The following is a 17,992-nucleotide window of genomic DNA, read 5'->3' on the forward strand; positions in this document are numbered from 1 at the left end:
CTATGGGAGCCTGAGAGACATACTTACATTGTGTAGACTTAATTTGAATTGCATTACTATCTCAAGCTCCACCACACATCCTTCCTTTCAGTGTGACTGTTCTTCTGCTGCTAAACTTGCTAAGTAAGTTTCACAGTATTTGTTTCAGCAATAGCTGAACAAAAGAATGACATTTAATTATGAGTACACACAATGTATGTTAAAAGCTATTTTATGAAGAGTTAAGCTATTGAAATGTTTATATAAGTTTAGTTTCAGAATAAATCTTACTTTAATTATTTCTGCATACCCATGAATTCATCAGTGTAGGCATGCTGATTAAAAATGAATAGTAATAAATATCACATTGCAGACATACAGGAGGGTAGAGTGTTTAAACAGATTTAAGTCATTTTAGATCAAGACGAAGGGTTAGGGTTAAGGTTAAAAATCACGGTTTAGGGGAGTTGGTGCTAAGGTTAAAAGAAAAGTATAAAAAAATGAAAGAAGTGAGATATATGTGGACAGATGCCCTTTTACAAGAAGCCACTTAGTGTTACAAATACCCAGTGGCATTAGTAACGAAGCAGTTAGTGCTGCAAGATCCTCCCCACCACAGAATAACACACTCATGTTCATAACCAAATCAGCAGAGGACTGAGACCATCACAAAGTTTTACTTCCTCAAGTGCTCTCTATAAACTCCAGGCTCTGCAATACTACGACGGTATGTGTGTGCTTTCATCGTTTCATTTTTAAGTAGTAATTTATGAATTACAATGAAATCATTTAAAACTGTATCATTTAAATCATTTAAAAATATTGCGCTGTAGTCAATATTTTTAGATGGTTGAGGCTAACAAGGCTACAGCATGCAGGCTACTGGTTAAAAATAATTTTTAAATAGTAATTTTATTATATATATATATATATATATATGTATGTATGTATGTGTGTGTATTAATTAAAAATATGTCTCAAGTACTCATTTTGGAGTCATCTTTAATTTAGTATGGTGTGGGTTTTTGTTAAGTTTCCTAACAAGGTTGTATCTGCATAATCTAGACTTATCCAAATCCAATAAATCATGTATCATGTATATTCCAGCCAAACACAGACTTTTGTTTCACACTGATGTGATGCTTATTTCCTTTCCACAGAAAAAAATGAATTCGAACACAACACAAAATGGAACCGAAAACAAGGATTCCCATATAGAAACATCCCACAAAATCGCATTAATCACCATCTACACAGTTGTGCTAATGGTGGGCACAACAGGTCTGATTTTCATGATACGGATTCTGAAAACCAACCTTCGATCATGGACGACTATTGCCTTTCTGAACTTGCTTTTGGCTCATTTCATATTTTTGCTCACCATCCCTTTCCGCATCTACTACTATGCAACTAATCATTGGGGATTATCCCGGAGTTTCTGTAAAATAGTCAGCGCCATGATCCACCTCCACATGTACGTCGTCTTCGTCATCTACGTGGTCATTCTCATCATCCGCTTTCTGCAGTACTTCAAGAAGATCGATCGAATGGAGTTCTACCGAAGACTTCATGCCCTTGGAGCCAGTATTGGTATATGGTCAATTGTGATCATCTTAGGCCCTATCCTCTTGATTCATTACGGCAAAACTAGGAATGATGAACAAACAAAATGCTTCAACTTTGGGGATGAGGCCAATAAATCATGGGTGTTTGGCTTGAACATTTTTTTGTCGGTTCTCATTATCCTTGTGTCATGTGCTCTGAGCTGTGTACTTGGAATAATTCTGCGTAACCTGATCAAGAAGCATGGGGCAGCTTCCAGGGTCCAGCAGGAGGTCTGGGCTCAGGTTAAAAGCATCAGCCTCATCATCATCATCTTCACCTGCCTGGTGCCGTACCACATATTTCGATTGTTCTACTTGAAGAACTTGAAAACGCTGGAACATGTCAATGAAGTGTTTCTGGCCATCACCACTCTTACCTGCTGTGACATGTTGCTCATTTTTGCAGGGAAGGGTATATGTCATGTGTGTGGCTTTTGACAAAAGGATATTCTTCCCCTTTAAGCTTGTTGCCTAATTTACAGAGAACAGACAACAAGTCATGGTTTACTGAAGGGAAATGATCTGCTGCATGTCTGTCTTCCATGGTTGTGACTTTGCAAATCTTCTCAAAACAGAAGAAACACAACTGAAATAATTAAGGGAAATATTCTTAAAATTATATACAGGAGGAAACACCCAAAAGGCCACACTAGATAATGCTATTGTGGCTTACAAGCAGTGTCAAATTGCTTACGACACGTAGCCAGGTAGCTGTTTAGCATTTACTGGAAATTAATAGCCTTGTTTCTTGTCTTAATTAGCAGTGATACCATGTAGATGAAGTATGTCCTCAAATGAAAAATATAAGAGTGCTTAATCTTTAATAAGACCTTACATCCTACATTTTTCTTATATTTATATTTACCTTGAGATCCACATATGTTGTTTGGGTCATTTCATTTACTATAACCAGTTAGTTTTTGGCAGTAGTACAACTGTACATAGTATAATCTGAGTAGCTAATGTTCATATACACCAATCAGCTACAAGACTAACACAACCGACTCCTGACCTAAATAAAAAATTTTAGTTTAAACCCAGTACGCAGAGGTGTTGCTTTGAAGTGCAAGTCGGGTGGTAGTTTTCACTGAAGTCCAACTCATTCTCTCAACTCGGTCGAGTTCATATGGTTTGTGTGGGATTTAAAAAAAAAACAAAACAAACAACAACAACATAGACGCTTGTTTTTAACTTTTCAACAGTTTTTTTTTTTAACATAAATATAGCACAACGACATATATGTTCATTGTAAATGTTTAAAAATGACATTACTCACAGAGTACAAATTGTGATTATTGTTTTCTGTTGATATTTTACTGTTGGTGGACTGTTCTGACATTAAAAATAATGTTTGCGTCACAACTCGGCCAGTCCATGCTGTAGTGAAAGTTTTGATGTATCTGGCTTTCACCTCCCGACTTCAGAGGGTGTTCCTGTGGGGCTTCCTAATGGGAAACTTGTTTTCTGCTAAAATCAACACCACTTGAATGACAGGTTAGTAACTACAAACTGGTCCAAGGAAAGACAACCAGGAAACCAGAAAGAGGGCAAGGCGAACTAATTTACAAGGGGAACAAATGCTAGCTCATCTGGTTCAATTCCACAGATAGGCTTCTGCAGGACAAATAGCAGAAAAATGCAGTATGGTCTGACAGAACACCCAATTCATCACAGTCCATGGTTGCCAGCTTCCTGAAATAGAAGGATTGCGGGGAGGTATAAACAAAAGGAATAAGCGTGTAACAGTTTGTAATTAAGAATTCTATTAAGGCTGTGCAAAACAATTTAACATAACAATTTACATACAAATGTATAAAATGAATCTTATATCATGGGAACCTAAATCGGAGTATTTTTTGCTAATGAAGTTAATGTGCTCCTCACTGGGCTCCTTATGGCCCACACTGTAAATGTACAAATAATTTCTTCTGATTATTTTCCCAAAGTGTAATAAATGTATTTTGTATTACACCAGTACTGCTCTACTCTTTATATAGAATGGGTGGTCCTAAAATGGCCTAGCTTACTTGAGCTTTACCCTGACCAATCACTAGAGTAACATGGATCCTCACTCTATTTGAGTCTGAGCAACCTATCACTTGAGCTGGCAGTAACATAAGACTCGCACTCAAACTGCCCGTATTTCAAGGCTTACACTGAGTAAAACCAGTGCTCATTTCGCTGCCTGTGCTGGTGCCAGAGCTCATGGTCATTCCGAGGCTTGTACTGAATTAATCATCTTCAAGTTAAGATATGTCTGTGACCACTGAATAGATACACAGAATTTCCAAAGATTTGTTGACATATCTCTAAATAAGTTATTTTAGTTGCTTTAAGCTTCACACATTGTAGACACACATACTGTTGTTTACAAACTGCTTGTATTATCTCCAGTGGGAGATGCCGCTCTGCAGCAGCTGCTCATAAGCCTAATGTCACCATGCTCGAAGTTATGAGTGGGCTACAGAGGTACTACACGTAGGGTGACCAGACGTCCTCTTTTACCCGGACATGTCCTCTTTTTTAGACTAAAAAATGTCCGGCCGGAATTTCACAAACGTCCGGGATTTTGTTTTTTTGTTTTTCTAGAGCTTACATAGAGCTTCGAGAATCGTTTCGTTCACAAACTAGTCCCGCCCTCCCCTACTCCGTTTGGTTCGCTTGAGTGAGAAGGGGGAGTGGTGAAGTAGCCTAAAATCTTCTGATTGGACGGTCTGATTGTAGAGCTACAGTTATTGGTCGATAACCTTCTCGGTAAACATTTAATTGGTCAGTCTGCACGTCAGTAGTTTTTGTTTACGTCAGGCAAAACTCATGTACCTACCCTCATCTCGAGCAGCTATCCCGAAACGTGTCCTCTTTTTCACCGTCTCAGATCTGGTCTCCCTAACTAAACGTGGAAGGGCTATAATGTGGCGCCTATGGTGGGCGCCTGACCTTAAGCAAACGATTTGGCGCCATCTTGTGTAGATAAGTGAAAGCAGCAAAAGAGGGCAGCTGAAGGGTTGATGTCTCTCAGTAATTTTTTTTTTTACATTTATTTGATCAGATTAAATGAAAGTCTTGGATATGTAATACCATAAATTTACCTACAAAATCCGCACTGTGTTTATTCGTAGACTAGTTATTGTAATAGCTAGAGGACATTAATAATCATTTCTACATTTAAGCCAGTGAATGCACAAATAAACAGGGCACAAAGAGTATGGGATATTTCAAAGGATTAATTTCTTTGACTTTGCCGTTTGTGGCCTATTTCAAGAGCCTGCAAGAACGATTCATATTCTTTAGCTTTTTATTGGGCCTAGTTACTGTTTAACATCCCCACCCAACTTTCAGTTTGTTTAGTAAATCGATCTAATGAGGCTACCCTGACACCATCAAGTGTGGCACTGAATTTCACTCCAACAAGTTCACCCCCGTTCAGTTCAGTCCAGAAAATGAGCTGGAAATAGTGCGAAAAAAGTGAGGTTTTATTTGGAGAGATTTGTGTGGGTTTAATGCTAATTCGTTGGACGTGAGGAAGGTAAGACCTGGCTTTCCACAGGAGTAATAGGAGGGAAGGAACAGTGGGATTGTCATTATACCAATGTGTAACCGTTTCTTGTTCGAATTTCCCTTTCCACCTTAAACATACAGGCGTCAGAACGTTAACCGTCTCTTCATTTAAGGTGGAACTGAAAATTCATGACTGTAAAGCTGTCTTGCCCATACTTTGAGCTGTTTAGGGTTTGCGTTATATCTGTGGACTCGGTCCTCTCTGGACTATGTTCACAACTGTCTGTACCCTTTGTACATTGAACTTCATGACGCGAGCAATAACCGTTGGGGGCTATATGCTATGTGTTCCACTGCTGTTACTTTCACAAATGTACAGTTCAGTCGTCCTTTACAGTAACTCATATTCATGTTCCAGACAAATACCTTAAAGACACAAAGACAACATATCTATAGTATAAGTCTGAATATGCTTGGAAATACGGGAAAACATATGGATAACTTTAAATGTCTGAACCGTCGTTCTGAAAAATATTTCATTCCGTTCTCACATTTCACAGAAAGAATTTGAATTAGCCTCGTTTCCTAAAGGTCACAGGGAGAAAACTATATTTTCTCGTTTTCTTTATTTTCAGCGATATTGTGAGGATGATCTTCCCATGATTTTACAGGATTTACCATTAAAAATATCAGGATGTTAATGTTGAGGAAACTTTGTTGGCTGATTTCTTTTGACCCAACAACTTGTTCATAACGTAGTCCAAATATATAAATACATGACAGATGACCTGTGAAAAATAAATGTACACATTAATCTAATAATATGAGATTTGAAGGATATCAATGATAATTTTTCAAAGTAATTTGTTATTATAATGAATTGGGAAATTGTTTTTTTGTACAAAACAAAGACAATAAATATTTTCTTTGAGTGCAACATTGGGATAATAAAATAAGATAATAATAATAGTTATTATTAATGTTGTTGTTTTTGATAATCATGTATTAAAACAAACACCTAAAATTTGTATAATATTTATAAATATACAAACCAGAAAAAGCGGGATCACAGCCCCCACAAATAAAAACCAAAAAAAACAAAAAAAAACAACAGACCACCCGCTAATTAAATGCTTGCTTCACTATTATTATATTTGCAATATAAAATAGAATCTGAAAACACACCACTTAGAATACTTTAAAAACGAATTGTGTGGCATGAGTTTTGAGGCATTCTATTTTTTCTTATTAAGTAAACTGGGTCTTTCAATTGAACAAACATCATGATAGTATATGGATTATTCAACATCAGTGTATCAGTGGTCTTTATTTTCAAACATACTTGGGTATGGATACATAGGAATCACAAAGTTTCTCTAATTATTATTTTTTTTAAATTATGTAAAATTATTTTGAGTGATGTGTTGAAAGGTGTGTTTAGTAAAACGTCCACGTGTTTGCTAAATATCCTAAAGAACGTAATTAGCTAAATATCACTAAGAATGTCATTAAAATATAACACTGAAACTAAATTACTAAAAATATAATAAACGAGTATCCTGTTTCAAACTGTCAGTAAATATCAAATCCACCATTTCTAACCCCCTGTGTATTCTCTTGTTGCCAATTGCTATAATCTAATAAACGGAAAACAGGGTGTGACCTCTAGTGTTTTGTGTGAAGATTCAGAACACTTCCTCTTTTAAAGTGAAGTGTTCAGCTCATTGTTGGCAATTGGTTAAAATGTAACTTTCTCTCACTCAGAATCCACATTATGTTTGATTTGACATTCTTCAGAAATAATATTATTGTCATTTTGGGCTTGACGTAGGTTAAATGCTTAATATTGTTTGGTCAGGTAATTCTGGACTTCATGTTATCACCATTTGGTGGATCTTTTTTTTTAGTACTGTCCTAAAAAAGTTACACACATTACCGGTGTTACTCATTCAGCAGTTTTTGAATATGTTTTGAATATGTATACTGCTTGCTATTATGGACAGCGTTAACATAGTCCAATTAGTTCATAGTTCAGTGCGTGTTGTTTTTTTATTCTATATCAATGAAACTTTGTTAAACAGCTGTGAAAATTGTTTCATATGAGAGTCAATTCCAGAAATGTTTACAGATCTTAGTATCTCAGTACAAACCATCTTTAGGGATAAAACAATAAAAAGAGCCGTAAAATGTCCTATGACTCAACGTGTTAAATGTAGTTTCGGTACTGCTAGAGGCTACAATTTTAAACTATAACCACCTCAACTCTGACCTCAGTTTATTCATACGGTATTACAGTGCTAAAGTATTTACCTCACAAACATTAGGGGCTTTTTTATTAAAAAGGAAATGCCACTGTAACTTCTGAAATGCAATAGAATTGTTGCTTTGTTTGATTTTGAACAGATGTTGGCTGAGTTCTTGTCAGAAGGTCAGACAATTAAAAATAAAAGGGACATGTCCATCCATATTGTTGACTGTTTTGTCCTATTCCTTATGAACAGTCAAACCAAATACAAGCACAAAACTTCTGTTACAGTCGTGGAAGGCTTTTGGTGTATATTCTTTCACTTTGTTTAATCTATAATGGAGTACAGTGCTAATATTCTGTAGAGTAGACATTTCAGAGGCGCTGTAGCATTCAACAGGCCCAGTATGACCTCTTCAGTTGTCTCTGGGAAATAATTTTATCTCCTCATCCTTCTGATAAGTTTTGGATAAGGAGAAGAGATAAGTTGGACAGGTTTTTTTGTAAGGAGGTGAGGAGTCCTGGATAAGGCTCCTCCCTTGTCTTGTAGGAGGACAAATCAGCATTCATGAGAGATGGACCACCTTGGATTAGTTTTAGCAGTTTTGCACATAGTCACTGTCCCAATTCAGATTCAGCACAACCTTTGCTAGGCAGGGATGAAGTTCTCCCCATCTCCTCTCTCCAAATCCCTGCTGGACATGGATGTGGCTAATTACTGTGAGGGCCTGGACCCTACCTACAGCACACTGGGCTTTGAGAATGCTGAAATGCTTTACAGTGGGGGTGAGTGACCTGCCACCTTGGACGTTTGTGTCATGCTCTTCTAATTGCTCTATTACTGGAATGATTATGAGCTTATGCCTTTTAAAGCACGTTTGTTGGATTTATATGAAAAAAAAGATGTTCTTATGACTTAAATGGGATGACTTCAAAATGCAGATTGATTTGGTGGATAAAATAATTTTTAGAATGTTGACAAGATTCATTTGTCACTTGTCTGTTCTGACCACAGTAGTTTGAGAAACCTAAAGATTGCCAAGATCCCAACTCCAAGAACCAAAAGCTAATTATTAGCCTAAAACTATGCCTGTTCCTTGGTACAGCTTAAAATTCAACAGAGGCTTTCACTTGTGAACCCTTGATTAGAAGCATGGAAGATGCATCTAATCTTATGTTTGGAGGCACTGCATTAAACAAAGGAAAAACACACAAACAAAAACTCTTTACAGGTTGCTCATTTCAACTAGATTCAACTTGAAAATAAATAAGTAAAGAATAACATCACAATGATAACAAAGGTTTTAGCTTGTAGCCTGATGTAGCCCCTAGATGTGATTTATCTTGGTCTCATGTACTTCATTAACCAAGTGTTGGCTTAAAATTCAGTGATGAGAAAGATTGGCCAGTTTATCTTTACTGTTCTGTACAGGACATCCATTTGCTTAGATAGCAACAGGTCATAAAATAACCTGAATGGAAAACTAGCCCATGCCGAAGTGTACTAGTCTGTAATACACCTAGAAACCTTTGTCTTATAAAATCGCAGTGCATGTATAGTCACTCATAGGATAGTGTTCAGATAAGTGCTGCAAAGTATGTGAAATGGTGAAAAGGCCCCAATATAATGGCAGTTGTCAAAATCACCTGATCAAGTTTTCAAAATTTGTGTCAGTATCAGAAAAGAAAATGGTATTATGCCATCTCTACTATCTCTAATTATAACCCACTTCAGGCACTTGAACCCCTTCATCTTTCCTATAATACATTTATCTGCAGTCAGCTTTACACTGTTAGAATGTACTTTATTTCAGCTGTATTTTGGGGAAGATTTTTTTGTTCCATTTTAAATAGTGCAGCCATAATAGCCCCCCCCCCCTTCTCAAGAATTTGAGAGCATAAAACATGCGCTGAGGTCTAATTATTAGCTCTTCCAAGCTGACAGGGCAAAATTGCTTCTCCACGATAACCTGTGCACTTCATTTTTTGCATTATGTTTTATTCTTAAATGAGGAAGGATCAGGTTGGGAATATGCTGAATCAAAAAAGATTGCTTTCAGCTCCTATTAAAATTCATCCAGAGATGTCAATCTCCATCGAATATCTGTCTGGGAGATAAAACATGAGGGCTAAATCCTAATTAAGTCTGTCCTGCATTAGACGGAGATTTCAATCAGCCTCTGTGCATAAAAAGACTCCAGTCCCCTGCTGCAATTCTTTTGTTGAAATGTTATGATTTTGGATGCACAAAGGAATGATTGATTCCTATCCTCTCTGTGCTTGAACAGAGGGGTGCAGGGCTCTATTTCGCCAGCGATTCTTCTCGGGTGAGCCCCTTTGTTCACTTATGCAGAAGTTCTTTATTGAAATCCTCTGCCTCCTCATTAACAGCGCTGATTGAGGAATGATAGAGCAGCCCAGGCCATGATCTGATAGATGGATTGGTGCCTTTGCTTTGCTGGGGCAGCTAGCTAACCTCCTTGCTTTTTATGCTAGCTCTGCTAACTGCTCCTCATTAGTGTACTTTGCATAGCTGCTGGAAGCAGAGTGGACTTGTGGTTTTAACTTGTGTGATTCAGTCTTTTTATAAATATAGAAGGTTGGCAATGGTCCTCTACGTGGCCTTGCAGTTGAAGTTGTGAGCTTTCTGTGAACTCCCTAAACTATCATCCTGCCATGTTTAGAGTAGGAGAGGGTACTTTTGATACCAAGTAATATGATCAGATATTCAAATACACAAATGTTATTTTAGCAAAGGCTTCAAAAATGGCAATTATATTAAATGTCACATAATTATGCTTATAAAGCTGGTGGGTTAAATTCAACTGTTTCAAATGTGGATATTATTCTAATATGAATAACAGGCAGTAAACCGTCTTATGTGTAAATCATGTACACATTAAAATCAGGTGTGAGCACTACTTATTTTCAGCATATAATGAAAATATACATTCAAAATTTGAAATAATTCTTTTCAATAACAAAATAATAGTAGTTTCAAGCTGTGTAAAGGAAGCTGTAAAATGATTTCATAATTATTAAAAAGCCATGTAGCATTAAGAATAAACAATAAATATAATTCTTTTTAACCAAATACAGGTTTTTGCTTAAGTGAAGTCACAATGTGACATAGTTTTGGGAGCCAGACCACGCCCAAATCATCTCTCCACTGCTCTATTTATACCCCTTTATACTCTCACTTAATCCCCGTGTTGAACAACATCGCACCCACCGCCACCCCGTCTCCTCCCTTCTCTTTGACCACTCAAGCTCTGTGTGTGGGGGCACGGAATTACGCACACGCATCCAAGCCACCCAGAACTCCAGCTTAAACCCCGTCTCGTCGTGTCTCTGGGCATGGTCTATGCTAGCAAATATTCTATTTTTAAAAGTTACAAAATGCCCGTTTCCTTTGGGAAATTAAACCTATTATACCGCATTTAATCTGGATCTTATGACCACTGATTATTGTCTTGCAGGTAAATGTTAATGGTTTTTATGCTGGGGGACAAAAATGTACAATTAGTGTTTCAGTTTTGATTGCTGAAGAAGTACAGTTGATTGCTCATCTTTACTAGAGTTCAATCAGTTCCATTAAGCCTGTGTTAAAACCTGAGTGGTTGAGATGTTGACCCCTTTTTTGTGTGATGAACTCTTGCTTTTCTCTATGTGATCTTCAGAAAGCATGCCAACAGAGCCCAGCATCAGCCAAGGGGATAATGGGGTGAGCTCCAATTGCGCTATCTGTGGGGACAAGGCCACGGGGAAGCACTACGGAGCCTCCAGCTGTGACGGCTGCAAGGGGTTTTTCCGTAGGAGCATTAGAAAAAGCCATGTCTATTCGTGCAGGTATGACGTGCCCCTTCAGGAGCCATTGATGCTCAAAAATACACAAGAAAGTTCTGTTTCATTTCAAACAGTAAAAACCACATGAAATAATCAAGAATGATCCAAGAGTTTGTTAGACTTGCTGAAGGAAACTATGTTCACAAACACAGTTCACATGGATTTACTGTAACTTATATATTGCAAAAAATGTTAAGGTAAATTTATGCAAACTTTGATTGAATAGAAACATTTGGCCATTATTAATTAAAAGTCTCATACTGTGGAAATGTTTCCTATTTTGTAAAATGTGGTTTCATGTCAATATTGTGGTGTCAACACAACTGGGTGGTTTTTGTCCATAAAAAATATAGAAGGAAATTAGTTTGCACAACTCTAAATTTATTTTGTGATGTGAAAAAAAACCCAGTATAACTGTATTTTTATATGTTCAGCCACAGACAGTTTATCATGTCTATTCCGAATGAACTTGGAGTATATAAAGGCATAACAAAAACAACCTATTTAAATTACGAATTAGGAATGACTGTCTTTGGTACATCAGAAAAATGTCATAAGTGGACCTCAGGGACAAAAAAAGAAAATAAAAGAAAAACCAACAATATGAGTTCTTAATGTTTATACACTTTTAATTTGCTGTCTGATCAACAACATTTCAAAATTACTATGTTTTATGAGCATTTCATGATGATTGATAAATGAGTTATATAATTACAGATCACCTAAATTTACTGTCTATCCATGATATAAATAAATATCAGTTTTACTTTTAATTACTTGGCGTGGACATAGTTGAATGAAGTGCCTCAAATTTAATTCCTGAAGCCTGGTAAAGGTCACATTTTATAGGGGGAACTTCCTTGTGCTTGAATTCAGAAATATCTGAGTTCTATGTTTTCTGACCCATTCAAAACAGGTTCAGTCGTCAGTGTGTGGTTGACAAAGACAAGAGGAATCAGTGCCGCTTTTGCAGGCTTCACAAGTGCTTTCGAGCTGGCATGAAGAAAGAAGGTATATACATTCTCCCAAGCATAAATGTCATATACAAATAACAAAATAACAAACTAACAGAACGAATAAAGGCACCCCCCCCCATAAAAAAAATTAAACAAAAACCAGAACCAAGATCAAGGAACATGCAATTCCATTAATAACAAGGAAGAGGGAGAAAACTCAGAAGGGTTAAGTGCACTGAAATGGGTTACACCATAAAAGCTTGCACTGATTACACAAGGAATGTGCAGTTTATTAGATGTATAACCTTGGCTTTGGCTTTTATGATGGGTGATCATGTGCTCCCTACCTCACTTTCCATGCATACAGGTTGTTCAGGGCAGTGATCGGTTAAAGTTTTACCTCCCTGTCTTTCTCATTCAGGTTATTCTTTGCTGCGATAGTAAAAGTATAAATGACATAAAGTTTATTAGGTTAGATGTTTTTAGCTGTGTCACTCTCTCTTAATTTGTGCTTCATTCTCCTCATATTATAAACTATATTCATTTTTATAATCCTGATATTAATGAGTAATTTAGAAGCATTTGTAATTAAGTCCTTGACTCTAAGTGAACCTTTATAATTAGGTTCACTAGATAAGATGTTGAAGTGTAATGTCGTTTTATTATCAGCTGAGAACAGACTACTGAAAGGCTGCGCTTTATGAACCTTAGTTCTTGGAGGTCTGCACGCTTGATGAGCACCATCGTGTTAGCTAATCAGTAATCATTATGAGGTGTTATTAGCTCTCTAATCAGCCAGATTGTTTGTGTGCTTTTCAGCTGTGCAAAATGAACGCGATCGTATCAGCTCCAGGAGAAGCATACAGGACTCACATGACCTTCCCCCTATCACTGTACTGGCACAGGCCGAGTCACTGTCACAACAGGTAGGCTACTGATCATGTGCATATAAAAATATATGCCTGTATTTGTACCTTGTTTGGATAAGAAGTCTGATGTATATGACTCAGTACAAAGCTAAAGTTAGAGATCAATACATTTTTGAAGGAGACAGAAGCTACTGGTCTTTTTAGAACAATTGACTGACATCCCCCATGCCCAGACCTCAACATCAGTGCATGTGTTTGGAATAACCTAAATTCTAAGAAACAGAATTGTAATTATACACAGGATCAGATGCAAAATATCCTATGCCAATCTATTCACATATGACCCACCCCACTCTCTTCCTATCTGCAACCACAACATTTCTGTTATCACCTATCATTGAACATAATAAAATAAAGAGAAAATACAACTATATTCTAAGGCTAAACTGGAAGGTCAGGAAAACAATCTTTAGGAAATCTCCCAAGAAAAACTGAAGCTGCATCAAAGGCAATGTGTAGATACATTAAATACTGAAAATGCTTTGTATGAGATTTCACATTCACTCAAATGTACTCTGTGGCAACGGAACTGATTAAAATCTTAACAAAGGCTGATCCAATATTCTCATTAGAATAAATCTGAAGATGGTCTCTATCTTTAGATAAGCTCAGTTACAGTTAATGATGATGATGAGAGAGGGCATATGTAATTTGCATGAGTATTAGTGTCTGCTTGAGCATCACTTAACAGCCATTAACATTTCCAATCATCTGCAAGACTGCTTATGTGGTTTATTCTAGGAGAGGCAACAGCTTTGGTAATATTAATAATTGCTTGTAGAGGATGCGCTAACTTCATCTCGTTCAACATCCATCTGTGTGCAGATCAGTGTGGCAAGCCCAGTGGCTCCTGCTGACATCTCAGAGAAAAAGTCAGCCACCATTGGGGATGTGTGCGAGTCTATGAAGCAACAGCTGCTTGTTCTGGTAGAGTGGGCTAAATACATCCCGGCCTTCGGCGAATTGCCTCTTGACGACCAGGTAATGGCCATTCGAAAGCCAAACTGCCTGTGCTAATTGGGAAGGCACTTGGCTTAAATTGCAGGGCCTTTCGCTCAAGCTCAATATTTGCTATTCACATGACTGACTCAATTTAGCCCTCCTTTCAGCTTGCTCTTTGGTGCCCTGTTTTGTGCAGAATTTCTGATCTTCTCTGCCATGTCCATTGTTATTATATTGATTGAGTATGCTTATTGTGGGCTGTTGATGCTTTTTAAATGAGCTAAATGCTCAAGCGCTTCCTCTTGTTGTTCCGGTCCTGCAGGTCAGTTTATTACGAGCACACGCAGGGGAACATCTTCTGCTTGGATTGGCCAAGAGGTCAATGCCATACAAAGACATTTTGCTTCTCGGTAACTATTGATCAAGAACATGTCATTTACATCAACTCTTTAGTGTGTGAGCATGAGTACACACACAGAGAATGTACCACCACAAATAAGCCAAAATGCCCATTTTCCTTTGCAGGAAATGGCTGTGTTATTCACCGAAATTGCCTTGAAGCAGAGATCAGCCGAGTGGCTAACCGTGTCCTCGACGAATTAGTCGCACCTTTCCAAGACATCCAAATCGATGACAACGAATACGCAGCACTGAAAGCCATTGTTTTCTTCGACCCTGGTAAGTGCTTATGTAAATAAAGAATTGGGCAATTTTCTCACATGCTTTCAATTCTCCAAACACTGCCCTATGAAATGGTCAGTGGAGGCTTTAACTCATTTAAATGACTCTGCTTTCTGTATGACCTTCAGATGCCAAGAGCCTTAGAGACCCCTCCAAGATAAAGAGCATGAGGTATCAGGTCCAAATGAGCCTGGAGGACTACATTAATGACCGGCAATATGACTCTCGTGGGCGCTTTGGTGAGCTGCTGCTGCTGCTACCCACACTGCAGAGCATCACCTGGCAAATGATTGAACAGCTGCAGTTTATCAAACTGTTTGGCCTGGCCAAGATCGACAACCTTTTGCAGGAGATGTTGCTTGGAGGTGAGGCACGGGAAGGACTATCTGGAAAAAATGTAAATTTATTATAATATTAAAATAAAGAACATTTCATTTTGACATGGGTGGCACAGTTGCGTAACAGGTAAGGTTGATGTCATACAGCTCGAGGGTGTTGGGGTTATGGGTTCAATCCCTGCTCAAGGTGACTTTCTCCCATTTCTGCGTGGGTTTCCTCCGGGTGCTCTGGTTTCCTCCCACAGTCCAAAAACACACGTTGGTAGGTGGATTGCCGACTCAAAAGTGTCCGTAGGTGTGAGTGTGTGAGGGACTGTGTAAGTGTGTCACCCTGCAAAGGAGTGGCGCCCCCTCCTCGGTGTGTTCCTGCCTTGCGCCCAGTGATTCTGGGTAGGTTCCGGACCCACCACGATTCTGAATTAGATAAACAAACACTGAGAAAAAATGAATGAATATTTTGCCACGTTATTTAAAAAAATCGTTTTACATTTATTCGTATGTTTGTAATATGAATTATTTAATAAATGCTAGGAAGAAATTTCAAAACAGGTAATTACAACAATGGAGAATGGAATTCTGGAACAACCCATATTACAAGGAGATAAATGGGTTAAACAAAAGAAGGTATTAGTGGCATTACAGTTCATCAAGGATTATGAGATCAGTGCTGTAATTATAGGTTCACCATATAGAATGTCGTTTGCTAAAGCATAAAACTAAATTCATGTGCTAGCACATAGGAGCTGACATATTCAAGGCTGAGTGAAGCATATATTAAGTGTAGTGGAATATGTTGAAACTATCTTCGAGTACACAGTGTCCCCACAGGAAGAGTTGAGTTATGCTTAATCAATACTTGAATCTATATGTTGGTTTCTTTTTAGGTCTGACCACAGAACAGCCTCACTTGCATACCCATGTTCATCCCCAGTTGGCACATGATCCAGTCACAGGGCAGACATTGGTCATCAGCTCTCTTTCAGGTCCTGTTCATTCACAACAAATAGGTGAGATAATCATGTATCATTTATCTAGCTTAATAATTAACCAATATTGATAGATTTTTTAGCCTTTGAATTTTCTACCTGATGAAGTGAGTGCTACTGTATCAAAATTAAGTGTTAAGAATGTTGTATATATGCAATACATTAATTATCATTGAATAAAATGCCTTTCCTTAAACAAATAATAACTGAAGTATTGATAAAGAGACACTCACGATAGAAACATGTTGCCCATTGATGTTTATTGAAAGTGTTTTTAGAGAACAAATGTAGTTATTTTAGTTATTTTCTAAGTACTGCAACAGATGCTGCAGATGAAAATTAAAATGAAAAATGCTGAAGTTATACTTAGAGCCCCTTCAGTGAAAATTCAAGTCTTTTACCTTTGTTAACATATATGTGTGGTGTTGTTTATTCCGCTAGAAGATATATCATGAGAGCTATAAGCAATTAGCAAAGTGGCTGAGAATTTCCACTTTTAAACTAAAAAAAGTTTCAGACTACCAGGGTTCCATATGTCTCAAATCTAAGGAACCAGTCTTGTCAACTTGTGGGATGGGGCTTTCCATATAAGCTTGAGGTGCAGACAAGTGGCAGAGTGATTAATGGAGTTAGAGGCCAGGGGCTAATTACATATTCCCCGCATGAAGACAAAGGTATATAGTCATATCTAAACCATATTTAGGGCATTAGGGGATTTTTATTCTTTCAAATAACTTCTAGATAAGTAATTGCTAGGAAAATAGAAGATAACATACAAGAGAACATAGAAGTTTTAATATGTTGAACTGATTAATTCCTGGTAATTTATGGGGTTAAAGATCATAATTTTTTTCCCCTATTTTTTCAGCTTCACCAGACACCCCAATCCCATCTCCTCCTCAGGTTCAGAGTCAAGATATCTACAAGAGCTCCTCCAGTCCTACAGTCTTAATGACAGCACAGACCATCTCCAGCAGACATTCACCTGAACCTCCGCTTTGAGTTTAAAATCTGCACCTTCCCAAAGGCCAGCTGCTTACAGTTTGCAGCCTGCATTGTAAATATGTAAATGTCATACAATGTTAAAAAATATATATTAAATTTGTACATAATTTGTAGGAATTTTCCAAATCATTCCTTTTATAAAATGTGACATCAGTACATATGAAGAAAACACACCAAACTCCCCAAAGACAGTCACCTGAAGGAAACCCATGCGGACACAGGGTGAACACATCAAACTCCTCAAAGACAGTCACCCGGAGCGGGACTCGAACCCACAACATCCAGGTCTTTGGAGCTGTGTTACTGACACTACCTCCTGGGTCAAATATAAATGGCCTATCCAAAAAAACAAAAAAAAAACTTGTGCTGTTTTTGGAGAAGGCCTTAATTTGTACAATTTAATAAGCATGTGTGGCTTCTGTGCATTTGAGTTTTGCAGCTGTGCCTTGTGTGTCAGTGTGGAGTAATGTGTACTTCTGTGTTTTGGGAGTGGGGACTGCAAATACAACACTAAGGGACAGTGCATTTTAATTTATTTAAAACTGATTCTATAAACTACACTGGGATGAAAAATATAGACAAATGCTTCTAATTTTTAAAAATATCTGCATAATTTTAGAGATGTACAGTCATTCAGAGTAATTTGCATTTAGAGATAAAAACATAATGTTATAAGGAAATATACCAACTAATACCATATTTTCCCCCATTAACAACGCTTTAAAAAATGTGTGACGTGTGCAGGTTCAATTAGGGTTTTAAATAATAAATAAATTGGATATATCATGACGTCATTAAATAAATAATTGTAATTCCCTTGTAAAATATGCCATCCTAAATATGTTTGAATAAACTGATCAATAAAATAAATTTTTCTTATTTGTTTGTGTCATCTATTTATACATTTTTAAATATTAATTTAAATCTTGGGTAAAACTCATAAAACTACACGGACAGCGGCCTAATTTCTGCTCACAGTTCTG

The 17,992-nt window shown here is 37.3% G+C and overlaps 2 protein-coding genes across 4 annotated transcripts; both read left to right on the plus strand.

The window, feature by feature from the left end:
- Window positions 1-296: 296 nt before the first annotated feature.
- LOC136689918 (probable G-protein coupled receptor 141) lies at window positions 297-2,041 on the plus strand. Its single transcript, XM_066662535.1, has 2 exons — window positions 297-706; window positions 1,140-2,041. Exon 2 carries the CDS (start codon window positions 1,146-1,148, stop codon window positions 2,019-2,021), a length of 876 nt encoding a protein of 291 aa, XP_066518632.1. The 5' UTR covers window positions 297-706; window positions 1,140-1,145; the 3' UTR covers window positions 2,022-2,041.
- Window positions 2,042-4,492: 2,451 nt separating this feature from the next.
- hnf4g (hepatocyte nuclear factor 4, gamma) lies at window positions 4,493-17,839 on the plus strand. 3 transcript variants are annotated; one of them, XM_066662552.1, is made up of 10 exons: window positions 4,493-4,601; window positions 11,007-11,175; window positions 12,089-12,183; window positions 12,948-13,054; window positions 13,883-14,038; window positions 14,322-14,409; window positions 14,525-14,677; window positions 14,809-15,045; window positions 15,903-16,025; window positions 16,873-17,839. In XM_066662552.1, the coding sequence occupies exons 1-10, from the start codon at window positions 4,592-4,594 to the stop codon at window positions 17,004-17,006; spliced, it is 1,272 nt and encodes a 423-aa protein (XP_066518649.1). In that variant the 5' UTR covers window positions 4,493-4,591; the 3' UTR covers window positions 17,007-17,839. The 3 variants fall into 3 exon arrangements, with proteins under 3 accessions (XP_066518649.1, XP_066518660.1, XP_066518645.1); XM_066662563.1 differs by lacking the exon at window positions 4,493-4,601 and adding an exon at window positions 4,731-5,109; XM_066662548.1 differs by lacking the exon at window positions 4,493-4,601 and adding an exon at window positions 7,986-8,112.
- Window positions 17,840-17,992: the final 153 nt, after the last annotated feature.

The sequence above is a fragment of the Hoplias malabaricus genome, chromosome 1, assembly GCF_029633855.1.
Source record: "Hoplias malabaricus isolate fHopMal1 chromosome 1, fHopMal1.hap1, whole genome shotgun sequence".
NCBI classification, from domain to species: Eukaryota; Metazoa; Chordata; class Actinopteri; order Characiformes; family Erythrinidae; genus Hoplias; species Hoplias malabaricus.